General features: G+C 43.4%; 2 gene segments (V, D, J or C); one reads left to right on the plus strand and one right to left on the minus strand.

The window, feature by feature from the left end:
• Positions 1–955: 955 nt before the first annotated feature.
• Positions 956–1,926, plus strand: LOC115788660 (Ig kappa-b4 chain C region-like). The segment is given in 2 exon segments: positions 956–987; positions 1,601–1,926. Coding segments are annotated over 2 exon segments (342 nt in total).
• A 9,783-nt stretch (positions 1,927–11,709) lies between these two features.
• On the minus strand, positions 11,710–12,212 carry LOC115787740 (Ig kappa chain V region 3381-like). The segment is given in 2 exon segments: positions 11,710–12,053; positions 12,161–12,212. Coding segments are annotated over 2 exon segments (396 nt in total).
• Positions 12,213–13,626: the final 1,414 nt, after the last annotated feature.

Consider the following 13,626-nt stretch of genomic DNA (forward strand, 5'->3'; position numbering starts at 1 on the left):
AACGAAAACTAGAATATGTTTGTATTCATTTTCCAATATTTATTTATTCACAGTAAGGTAAAATAATAAAAGAACACCCTCTTTCAGTTCTAAGATTTTGTGTTTCAGGATATAATAAAAAATACATCTAGTCCTTTGCAGGTCTGAAAATGAGGTAACTCCAACCTCAGATGCCCAACAACACAACATATTAACTGTCATTATTCACCAAAGTCAAAAGGACATTTTCCGAAGTCTTGCAGTTTTTTCAGGTGCAGTTTTGCAAACCTAAGCTGTGCTGTCATGTTCTTTTAGAGAGAAGAGGCTTTCTCCCATGAACCCTTCCAAACAAACCATACTTGTTGAGTCTTTTTCTAATTGTAGTCCTGAGGTTTAACATGTGTACATTAGTCGAACCTCTGATCCAAGAGGAACAATGTGGTTTTCGTCCTGGTACAAGAATACTGGGCCAGCTCTTTATCCTCTCGAGGATATTTGAGTCTCTGTGGGAGTTTGTCCATCCGGTCTACATGTGCTTGTTAACTTGGAGAAACCATTCAGTCTCTCATCCTGTGGGAGGTGCTGTGGGAGTATGGGGTGTCTGGCCTGTTGTGGGTTTTGGACTCCAACAGAGCTGCTCTTTGTCATCAATTCTGTTCATAATTTTTATGGACAGAATTTCAAGTCATAGCCAAGTGCTGGAAGCCTTCTGACTTGGTGGCCTCACAATCTCATCTCCGATTTTTGCGTTCCTGTTGGCTTCATCAGGTGGTGACCTCCAGCTTCCACTGGAACGGTTCGCAGCTGAGTGTGAAGCACCCCCGGGACCCCACCACCAAGGAGTTGTTTAACTGCTTGGTGACCTCACCCCCAGTGATGGGTGAGTCATCCCCCTCGCATACAGACTCTGCTTCCACTACAGGAGGTGTGTCAGTGGAATTAAGAAGGTCTTCAAAGTCCTTCGGTGCAATGTGTATCGGGTGAAAGCCCTGATGGACCGAACCGCAGGTATAGAGAAATTATAACCGGAACGGTTTTAATTTGTCTTACACTGCTTGAATGAGACAAATGATTCTCCTCTTTTACCAGTGAGGCTACTTCAGGTCAGCTGTTTCTGTCATACAGAAATTAAAATACTTTGTAACTAAGATTCAGCTTCATGTCATTAGTTTTTAAATTTCCAAATAATAACATCTTATTTGGATTAATTAAATTCTTTAAGTAAAACTGAACATTTGAAAATGAATAAAATCTTTGATGTTATTGTGTCAGATTTCATTTGAAATCAGAATGACTGAAATCTTCCTGAGAAATGTTTTATGTAGTGAGCAGCTGTTCTGTTCTTGTTTCCACTAAATTCTTCAAAGTCATGATTCAGACTTTTCATGATTTTGAAGAATGTTGTCACATCTGCTGCTTTTATTTCCAGAGTAGTTTGAACATATTTCAGGTCAAACTGTGATGATTCTCTCTGTGCTGATGTGCATGAGAGCTTTCTTAAAGGAAGTGAAACAATGTGTGAGTGAGTGACTGATGGAGCAGAAAAACATCTGGCAGAAACATCTTCAAGGAGAACATCAAGTTGTGGTTCCTGTGCTCTAAGCTGATTGGTGTCTCCTAGGTGATACCCGTCCCACCCTGACGGTGCTGCCCCCCTCCAGTGAGGAGCTGCAGCAGGGGAAGGCCACGCTCATGTGTCTGGCCAACAAGGGCTTCCCCTCAGACTGGAGGCTGTCCTGGAAGATGGATGGCAGCAGCAGCAGTGACGGGGAGGAGAGCAGGAGCCCTGTAGTGCTGCAGAATGACGACTTCTACAGCTGGAGCAGCACCCTGAGGCTCACTGCAGACCAGTGGGGGAAGGTGGGCTCTGTGAGCTGTGAGGCCACCCAGGGCTCCCAGACTCTGGTCTCAAGGACACTCAGCAGAGACCAGTGTTCCCAGTCCTGAGCTGACTGGGACTCTGCTACTGCTCCCAGTCTCTTCTCTCTGTGTCTCTGTTTCACTCAGAGTTCAAAATTCATCTTTTCTTGCTTGTGTCATTGTTGATGGTTTGAATACTTAAAATAATAATAATAAAAACAATATTCAAATAGTTGTTCCTGTGTTTCAATTTAGCTGCTGTTTGAAATGAATGCATGTGTGAGCTTGTATTGCTGCTGCTGTGTGGACATAAATCTGCTGTCCTGCTGTGTAGTCCTGTCTCCATCTGGGGAGAAGAAAGAAGCCGTCATCATGTAAAATCCTGAATAAGGTTAGAGCAAAGACAGAGCAGCTGTGCTTCCTCTCACATATTTCTGTGTCTCAGCTTCATGTAGTAACACCTGTGTGCAGTAATGTGAGTTTTATGAAGCCTTTCACGTTGTTTTAAGATGATTTTAATAACTTTGGCTTGAAATTTATAAATGAGAGTTCATACTTGGTGATCAAATCAATACATTTCAGGGGTCTCATTTATAAACGTGGTGAATGAAGAAAACATGGCCTGAAATAGACGTGCATCATTTCCACTGCAAAAGTTGGAATTTCTTTTTTTTTTTTTTTTTTTTATTTTTATTTATTTATCTTTTTATTTAGTTATTCATGCCAAGTCTGACAGGCAACAAGGAAGGGGCAAGAACAAGAGGTGGGGGGGAGAAAAGGGGGGGGGGGGGGGGAGGAAGAAAGGAGATAGATAAAAAAAAATAAAATAAAAAAAATAAAATAAAATAAATAAATAATAAAAGGGGTTGATATACTCACACACACACACACACACACACACACACACACACACACACACACACACACACACACACACATCCATACACACACCCATATGCACCTACATATACACACACACACACACACAAGTTTATTGTTTGTAGTAATGTGTGTGTATGCGCCTTTGTCATGCAATGTATTCGATAATGAGGGCGAGAAACTGCAACCATGCCCCCCGCGATCCAGAGGCAGATAGGGAAGGACCCAGGGGACCCAGGCCATCCACAGCACAGGAGCTCAGAAGACTTGGGGCCACACATCCCGATGGCAACCGCGTACACTCCCCAGAAGAGGAAGGAGGGAGGCTACAGACGGAACCCCCACAATCCAGGGGCTAGAGTCCAGAGAGCCAGAGACGACGGGCAGCCCACCCCCCCCGGCAGGCCGGCACCCCCAGCACGAGCCAGGCATGCGGCCCCCGAGGCCCCAAGCGCCCGAGAGCAGCCCGACACCCGGCAGAGCCCCCCCACGCGCCAAAGAGGCCCAAGCCACCCCCAGGCCACGGCCGCCAAGGGAGCAGGCCAAAAACCATGCAGAGACATCCGGCCACACACCCCGGGACCCACGGGCACCCACACCCCAGGGGCGGCAGTGACGACCAGTGGGGAGCAGCGTGGAGCGGTAGGGAGGGGTAACTCCCACCCTCCGTGTCCCACAGGTGCCAAGGCTTGGCAAGCCACCAACCCAGGCCCAGCTGTCCACACACACACACTCTCACAAGCACGCACGTACACACACACACACACGTACCAGTCATTCCCTCATGTACACACACGCACATACACACGCACGCACATTCGCATGCACCAGTCACACACTCATGCATACACACTCACACTCACACGCACACATACAAACACACACACGTACCAGTCGTTCCCTCATGTACACACACGCACATACACACGCACGCACATTCGCATGCACCAGTCACACACTCATGCATACGCACATGTGACATACATGGACACCTAATGTGGGAGAGCGGGTACCAGCACCAAGCCAGCGGCAACCCAGGGAAGCAGCCAACCCAGCCCCGAACAATGAGCCAGTCCCCAGCCCAGGCGGGGTGCATGGAACTGGGGTGTGAGAAGGCCCGCCCGCCCCCTCCTCCCACTCAGCGTGTTGGGGGGGTGATGTGAGTGTATGTACTGAGAAGAATGTGTATGGCTGTGTGAAAACTACAGTGCTTTTAAAATTGGAGGGACAGATGTAATATGAGCACTGAATAACAGCGCCCATCCACACCGTCCCCCCAAGGCCCTCAATGTCTAAAATGTAAATAAAATTGAGGTGCAGGCAGCAGTGAACAGACAAGTGGGGCCACCTCAGCAGTGCCACCCACTAACCACTGTGTGACACACCTGCCCCCCAAGGCCCTATATGTACTATGATGTGTTGTGAGCTGTATAATGCAATTAAAAAAGGAGGAGTGGGACATCACGCAGCACAGCGAGCAGAGCCGAGGTGATGGCCCTACTCACTGCAGCACGAGCCCCCCTCCCCCGAGAACCTATGTGTGCATAATGTGATGTTAAACTGAGTGGGAGGAGGGGAGGGGCCAGGATAAATATGACCGGGAGGCAGACGACTACCCCCCGGAGGAAGAGAGCCAGCTAGCTACTGGCTCACTAGGCACCCCAGTTCCCTACACCCCCCCGCAGCCCAGGGAAGGCAGGTCCAGGGCCTGAAGTGACCGCACCCCCAGGACGCCACTGTACTCCAGGCCGGCACCCACTGCCCCCACTGCGAACAGGACACAACACACACCCCACATGCATACAAAGGACAACAAATATCGCACACACACACACCCCCACACACATACTCACACATACACACACACGCACACAGTGGTCCTGAGTCAGAACCAACCGGCCCCGTGTGGGGCAACTGCTGCTCCCTCACCTGAGCGCCCCACCACCCCATGGGGGAGGGCACCCAGAATCCCGGAATGCCAGCCAGACACCCCGACACAGCCAACCCACCCCACATGGCGGCGCACCCAAGGGGGCACAGACCCCTCCAGCGCAGGGAGGGGCCCAGCCAGGAAACGGGCAACCCCGGGCACCAGGGCCCCGACCCCCGCACCCCGGCCCCCACAGAGGAAGCCGGCCACCCGGACGGGGCCAGCACCGCCACCACGGGATCCCGAGCCCCACACCCCACGACCATAAGAGCACCATCCAAGTCCCCACCACCAACAACCAGGGCCCGGACACAGAAACCACAAAACGGTAGCCACCGCCTCCAGGCCAGAGCCATCAGACACCCAGGCCCCCCCGGCCCACCCCCAGCCACCTACCGGGTGCGCCGTGAAACCAGACCACAGCTCGTCACCCCCATCATGCGATGGAGCTGATCAGTGGGGACCAGAGAGATTCAAATTTTGCCAGTTGATTTTTAGAGGTGGCAGACATTCTTTCCAAACTAATGTGGTCTACAAGTAGATTCTTATAGTGAGTAATGCATAAATCATTTTTTGATTTCCAATTCATGAGGATAGTTTTCTTAGCGATGCATAAGGTAGTAAGAACTATGTGTGATATATTTGTTTCCATGTTTAATTCACTTAAATCACCTAGAATGCACAGTTTTGGTGATGCTGGGATATCGCAATTAAAACATGTGGATAATTCCTCACATATCCTCTGCCAGAACCTCTGAACAGGTGTACAAGACCAGACTGCATGCATATAGTTTTCAGTATGGTTGCCTGAACAGTGGGTGCATATATTTGTGTCTCTGAGGCCCATTTGGAACATCCTGTGTCCTGTATAATGTATTCTATGGAGAGTTTTGTATTGTATAAGTTGTAAATTCGGACTTTTAGTCATTTTGAAAGTGTTTAAACATATCTGTGTCCAGAAGTTTTCCTCTGGGTTAATGGAAAGATCTCGCTCCCATTTTGTAGTTGGGAGGGATATTGAATCATTAATTTTTAATAATAACTTATATATTTTTGATAATAATTTAGGGGTATAAAGATTTAGAAATTCTGTTACCAGTACAGGGGTTTCTAATTTTAAATTATTTAAATTAAACCTTGCCTGTATGATAGACCTCAACTGCTGGTATTCGAGAAATTTGCTATTGCTAATTTCATATTTGGAAATAAGTTCTTCAAATGAAATAAAGGTCCCATCGTGAATAACATGTTCTAAATTCTTTATTCCTTTCTCTTGCCATGTTGAGAAGTTCAGTACTGTCTTTTTCTGACATATATCTGGATTGTTCCAAATGGGTGTCAGTTCACATGGGATAAGTGAAGACTTTGTTATCTTTAAGAATTCCCACCAGGCTGTCAGAGAGGTATTTATGTTAAGACTTTTAAATCCGCTATGATGTTTAATACTGACGCTAATGAAAGGTAAGTCAGAGATTTTCACTTTTCCACAGAGTGTTTGTTCTAAATCCAGCCATGGGCTGTCTAAAGGGCTTGATTTGATCCATCTTGAAATATACTGTAATCTATTGGCTAAGAAATAGTGATAAAAGTTTGGGAGTTCTAGACCACCACTGCATTTTAGCTTTTGTAAAGTTTTTAAACTTATTCTTGAGGTTTTATTTTTCCACAAAAATTTTGAAATGTTTGAGTCCAGAGATTTAAACCAGGCAACAGAAGGTTTATTAGGGATCAGTGAAAACAAATAATTGATTTTAGGCAAAATCATCATTTTTACTGTGGCAACTCTCCCCATGATAGATATAGGTAGAGAGTTCCAACGTGTGAGATCATCCTCTACTGTTTTTAATAGAGGAATATGATTCAACCGTACCAGGTCTGACAGCCTGGGGGAAAAATTAACACCTAAATATTTAATATTGCCAGATTGTAGTGAGGTGGTCGTGGTGTTCTGAAAATTACAATTTAGAGGTAAAACGTTTGATTTACTCCAATTGATGGAGTAGTCTGATATAGATGAGAACTTATCTATAAGTGTGATTGTTTTTAGAAGAGAAGTTTGTGAGTTCTCAAGGAAAAGTAATACATCATCAGCATAAAGGCTTATCTTATGGTCTGTGTTTTCTGTTTGAATTCCTTTAATATCTACATTTTGTCGGATTGTTGCTGCTAGTGGTTCAATGAAAATGACAAAGAGTGAAGGAGAAAGTGGGCAGCCCTGTCTGGTGCCTCTCTGCAGACTGAAGCTTTGGGAAATAAGATCATTTGTTCTAACACGTGCATTTGGAGAGCTGTATAATGTTCTGATCCAGTTTTTGAAGGATGAACCAAATCCAAATTTGTGTAGAACTGCTAACAGAAATTTCCAATTTACCCTATCAAATGCCTTCTCTGCATCTAAAGAGACAACTGTGGTTTCTAATTTATTACTAGAACAGTAATCTATTATATTTATCAGTCTGCGTGTATTATTGGCAGAGTGCCGACCCTTGATAAAACCTGTTTGGTCTGGATGTATAATAGATGGAGTGATTTTTTCTAACCTTCTGGCAAGGACTTTGCAAATTATTTTAAGGTCTACATTAATCAGAGAGATTGGCCTGTAGCTGGATGGGAGTGTGGGGTCTTTGCCTGGTTTAAGAAGTAGACTAATGCTAGCAGAGTTCATGTTTGGAGAGACCACATGATTGCTCTGAATCTGAGCCACCATTCTGAGAAAAGAGGGTCTTAGCACAGACCAAAATTCTTTATAAAACTCTGCTGGAAAACCATCTGGGCCTGGGGCTTTATTATTTGGGAGATGCTGTATTGCTTCGTAAAATTCAGATGATGAAAGAGGCGAATCAAGAGTCGCGGCCTGTTCATCATTTAGTTTAGGTAGATTAATGTTATTAAGATATTCTTCAATTTCAGCATCAGATGGATTAATCTGCGATGAGTATAAGGCTTCATAGAAGTCTCTAAAAGAGTTATTTATTTGTTGTGGGTCGTGGGTAATATTACCAGTTGAGTCTTTAATAGAATAAATGGCTGTTTTTTCTTTATTTAGTTTTAACTGGTTAGCCAAAAATTTTCCAGATTTATTTCCATGTTCGAAGTTTTCTAAACGCAACCTCTGCAACATGAATTGTGTCCTTTTATCAATTATTTCATTTAACTCCAGTTTTAGTTTCCTCATGTTGTTAATTATATGTTCTTGTGGTGAAGCAGCATAGGCAGTTTCTAAAGATTTAATTTTCTGTTCTAATTCTAACACAAGTGTTTTTTCTTTATTTTTCCTATGTGAGCAGTAAGATATTATTTTGCCCCTCATTACTGCTTTTCCTGCTTCCCAAAGAACACATGGTGATATTCCAGGAAGATAATTATTTTCTAAATATGCTGACCACTCCTTTTTGAAATATTTAATGAAATCTTGTTCTTTAAGTAATGATGTATTAAATCTCCAGTTCCTGATTGGTGGTGTGACTCTTTTCTGTGTCAGAGACATAGACACCGGTGCATGATCACTGATGGTGATAGGGTGAATCTGAGTGTCTGTGATATCCATCATCATGGAGCTGCTAACTAAAAAGTAATCTAAGCGGGAGTGAGACTTGTGTACTGGTGAGAAAAAACTATAATCTTTCAGAGTGGGGTGATGTGAACGCCAAGCATCACAAAGAACAAAATCCTTCATGTACTGTTTAAGAATGTCTGCAGACTGCCAGTTCCTTTGACTCACTGCTGTACTGAGCCTGTCAATATCTGCATTAAGTACCAGGTTGAAGTCTCCTCCTATTATAAGTGTGGTGTCAGAGTGATCGGACAGTAAAGTGAAGAAGGTATGAAAGAAGGAGGGGTCATCAACATTTGGCCCATATATACTAGCAATGCATAAATCTATATTTTGAATAGTTAAATTGAGTATTATAAATCTACCTTCTGGGTCTGATGTAGTATTTCTAATGATGCAGTTTATCTTTTTGTTAATCAATATGGCTACACCTCTTTGTTTGGAGTTGTAGCAGGCTGAGTACATGTGAGGGAACTGTGGAGAGGAGAGTGTGTGCGCAGATGTTCTGGACACATGTGTCTCCTGTAGAAACACAACGTCAGCCTGTAAATCATTTAACCGATTAATAATTTTCACTCTCTTTTCCCTTGAACCAACTCCGTGTACATTCCATGAGACAAACTTGAGTGTGCTCATGTTTAGATTAACCGGTGAAGTGTTGTGTGTTTACTAAAGATGTGTGCGCGCGTCCTCACATGTGTCCTCCATGACCTTGTGTGCGCATGTGTACGTGTCCTGCATGACTGTGTATCCTGTATGGCAGTGTGTGTGCTGTATGTCCGTGTGGCAAACATGTTGGGTGCAAAAAAAGAAGAAGAAAAACGAGTGTAAAGTGAGAGAGAAATGAAACAGTGCAAACACCAAAGAGCCAAGCATAAAAAAAAGAAAAAAAAACAACATGATAACAAAACAAAGCGCTGTGCATTAATTGTTATATACAGACCTGTAGACCGGCCGCGGTTTAAGTTTACCTCTTATCTAATCAATTACATGCTTTAAATTAACATGAAGTTGCTCCTAATAAAGCCATGGGGTAACCTCCCGGTCCCTGTACAGCTGACCGTTAACATAAAGCTTATCTACAGCTACCGTAGCTCTGACGCCCTCAGTGATGTATTTCTTCCTTATTGGAAATAATACTTGCCTCCGATCGAGAATCTCTTTTGGAAATTGTTCATTAACACTGTAGTGTGTTCCACGCAGCTCTCTGCCCCGACTCCTGACCTGCTCTTTTTGCTTGTAATGTTCAAATTTAGCTACAATTGGCCGAGGCCGTTTGTTATCGGGCTTCTTACCTCCGAGCCGGTGAACACGATGGAAAGTTATATTTTTTACCGCTTCACTCGGGAGTTTCAGCTGATGCTGGAGGAATTCGCGAACCGAGGTTTCGGCATCCTCCTCTGCTTGCTCTGGGATCCCGGAGAAGACGAGGTTGTCCCGCATGCTCCGAGCCTGGATGTCCAGAATGGTCTCCCTCATTTTCTTGTTTTCCCCGGTCAGCTGTGTCATCCCATCGGTGAGTTGTTTCACGGTATCCCTCAGCGTTTGGTTCTCGACAGCGAGCGACGCCACCTGCTCTTGGCTAAACTCCAACGACACCCTCAGTTGTTGGAATTCTTTGTGGAGAACCTCCACCAAGGCAAGTCGGGCATCTAGGCTAGTTAGCTTCTTGTCGATGGAGTCCAGGACATCAGTGAAGCTTTTCTCTGGGGATAATGTGGATGTGCTTGTTGAGCACTCGGAACGAGTGCGTTTAGAAGTTGGTGTGGCCATGGTAGCGGGATTTTTTTGTGGTTTGCCCATCACGAAGTTAACAAAGCACTCGTCGACGTAGCTCTTCAGGCTGTCCAATGTTTCCTCGTCCAGTTTGTTATATTGAAAGAATTAATAGGCAGAGGTTAGTATTGGGAATAATTCTATTTTGGTATAAATATATTGGTTTGATTTACCTGAGTTGCACCGGTTTGTTTAATATACCGCCATATTACTTACGCACAGCTCTCGCGTGATCTCAGCAGTGACGCATCTCGACTTCCATCTTCAGTGCTGCATTTCTGCCTGAAAAGCGTTCGTTGAATAACGTGTCTGGTGAAGTCTAACAGAAATTCTGCGGGCTGCAGAGTGCAGGCTGTTATCCAGCATCAAGGATAACAGCCTGCACTGCACAAAAGTTGGAATTTCTAAAGCTGAAGTTAACAGGAGAAGGTGTGAACCTGAATGCAACATCTGACCCTGACATCCAAAGATTTAGGAGACAGAAACTGGAGGTACAGATGGAGAGGTGGTGAACTGATGGCAAGTTAGTATTCATTTAGATTCTGTGTGTAAAATCGCTGCTGTGAACAAGACTGCTGCCATGTGGAAACTCTCTGACTTCTCCAGTATCGTCTTCACCACCTGCACAAAAGCACAGATCAGATTTACAGCTTTGAAAGCCACTGATGCTCTAACAATCAATACACTGCATGTCGTCACTGTGAGTGTTCATAATGATGTCCACCAGGAAAAATTCACCATGAAAACTCATAAACACACATTCATATTCACAGAAGTTTCATTTTTGAATGATATCCCAGGGTGGGAGACACCACTGTTTCCATCATCATTTGGGAACGTTAATGCAGCACGAGGGCTGAGCTGTGACTGCAGGGGGACGATGTGATTGGACAAACAGGATCATAAGCTTCATGTGTGTGAACATTCATGAGGTTTTATGGTTGAATGTGAGTGTTTAGAGGGTGTGATATGAGATGAATCATGTGCACATTTTCAGATGGACGGTGATTTATAAAGAGAACTTTGATTTTTAATAACAGGAACACCAGGTCTGTCCATCAGTTTCTGTGGAGCTTTACAACAACATATATGAATCAGAAGTATTAATGTAAAACCTTCAATTGATATAACTGAAGGTTTCACAGCAGCTTCATCCATAATGTGTTCACTTATCAACTACACAATATGTTCAATAATTATTAAACATACAGGAGGAAACTTTTACTTTTTTATGATTCCTGTTGACACTGAGCTTTGTTCTATAAATATTAAAAATATATTTTGAGGGGTGTGTTGTGTTGTTGTGTTTGTGACTGTGAAGGATTCTGATGCTGATCTTTGTCTTCATGTGTGGATTATTTTAAGTGAGGGTAGCTGAGAAGTGTGAAGCTGAGGTACAGACATCATGGCTGAGCATTTTCTCATTAACTGTCACAGCTCAGTTCATGTTCATGTTTTCAGAAATGAGATAAAATGTGGGATCATAATGAGATATAGATAGTGTGTGTATGTGTGTGTGTGTGTGTGCGTGTGTGTGTGTGTGTGTGTGTGCGTGTGTGTGTGTGTGTGTGTGTGTGTGTGTGTGTGTGTGTGTGTGTGTGTGTGTGTGTGTGTGTGTGTGTGTGTGTGTGTCCTCAGTGAACTGTATCAGTCTCTGCAGTAGCTTCCAGCTGCAGCAGTCAGTTCACCTTCTGTTCAGTCTGACTGAGGGAGGTTTTTGTACGACTGTTTTTCACTGTGTGAACACCCACTGACTGTTAATAGCATGACAACTCTGACAGTAATAAACTGCTGCATCTTCAGCCTGGACTCCACTGATGGTCAGAGTGAAGTCAGAGTTTGATCCACTGCCTGTAAAATGATCTGAAATCCCTGAATATCGAGTGCTAGCACAGTAAATCAGCAGTTTGGGAGGTTTTCCATCTTTCTGTTGGTACCAGGCTAAAAAGTGGAAGCTGGTGAAAACCCCAGTCTTAACATAAACATCCTCACTGGTCCTACAGTTGATGTTCACAGATCCTCCCACAGCAGAGCTCACTGCTCCAGGCTGAGTCACTGTGATCTGTCCTCTGGACTCTGAGGATACAGAGACACAAACATAAAGCAGCTTGATGGTTTTGTCAGCTTCATTTCAGAGGGACAGATGTTGATAGAGGAGAGGAGTTTGATTCTCTGGACTTTACCTGTGAAGCAGCAGCAGAGGAGAGTCCAGATGAGGACGCAGATCAAAGTCATGTTTTTGATGAGGACGATTTCTGTGGCTTCTGTTGTGATGAAGGACAGCTGTCAGTCATCCAGTGTTCAACTCTCAGGACTATAAACTCTCCCAGAGCACTGGAGCATGGTGCTGCTGATGCAAAGTGACTCTCTATGGAAATGCTCTCACTGACTCACACAGGGATCAATATGATGATGCTGTTTATCAATGAATCAGAATCAGAATTTAAATGTTTAAAAATACATAAAAATGTATCTATTTTATTATTATTATTATTAAAATGATTTTGGGGAATCAAGCAGGTCTTAATTTACATGGATACCTTTTAAATCCAGTGAACATTCTATGAATTGGTGCCACTGTGTTATTGTGAGTGTTTGATATCAGAAGAAAGCCCCAAAACAACAAAAGTCCAAAGTCACACATTCCAAATCTATATATTCTTCACTGTAATATTTTCAGTTTTCACATCAGCTGACAAAACTGTACAAACAGTGAATGATTTTGTTGAGTTTGTTTGTCTCAGAGTCAGAGAGCCGTGTCTCTGTGCAGTCAGAGGTTTTTGTACGGCGGCTCAGTGAGTTTGTATCACTGTGGTGGACGTTTGGTGGAGGAACCAGACTGGATGTTGGATGTAAGTCAGTCTTAGAACTCTTTGATTTCTTCTTCTTTTCATTCCTTTCATTTCCTTTAATATTCAGCATGTAGGAAACTTTTCATGTTCATGATTCATTATTTTAGAAACATTTTTGCTCTGAGAAACTAAGTCAGCTTTGGAAATGTAGATTCAAAACTTTCTTTCTTTCTTTCTTTCTTTCTTTCTTTCTTTCTTTCTTTCTTTCTTTCTTTCTTTCTTTCTTTCTTTCTTTCTTTCTTTCTTTCTTTCTTTCTTTCTTTCTTTCTTTCTTTCTTTCTTTCTTTCTTTCTATAATAATCATTTGTTGTCAGACTCGTCATGTTTGCTTTGTTTCACTGAAACTGTGAAGTTTGAAGTTTAAACTCTGATGTTTTTATCGTGTCAGATGTTTCAAAGTTAGTTTGGAATTATGTGAACTGTTCAGTAACATTTGAAACCTCTATGAAGAACATTTGATGCTGATGAGTAGTTGTTCTTGTTTCCACTCATTCCTTCAGTCAGTGAGCATATTACTCCAGTTTTAGCTTCTCTTCACTGGCTTGCTGTCAATATTAGGATTCATTTGAAGATTTTATTGATGGTTTTTAAGCTCTGAAATGTGCTGGCACCTTTTTCATGTTCTCACTCCTGTCAGAGCGCTGAGGTCTGCTAATCAGATCATCCTCAATATTCCAAGATTTAGACTTAAACATAGAGCTGACCGAGCTTTTCCAGTCGTTGCCCCGAGTCTCTGGAACGCCTTACCATTTCATATTAGAGCTGCCCGAACAGTTTCTACCTTTAAGTCTTTGCTC

Source organism: Archocentrus centrarchus, chromosome 11 (genome assembly GCF_007364275.1).
Source record: "Archocentrus centrarchus isolate MPI-CPG fArcCen1 chromosome 11, fArcCen1, whole genome shotgun sequence".
Taxonomy (NCBI): domain Eukaryota; kingdom Metazoa; phylum Chordata; class Actinopteri; order Cichliformes; family Cichlidae; genus Archocentrus; species Archocentrus centrarchus.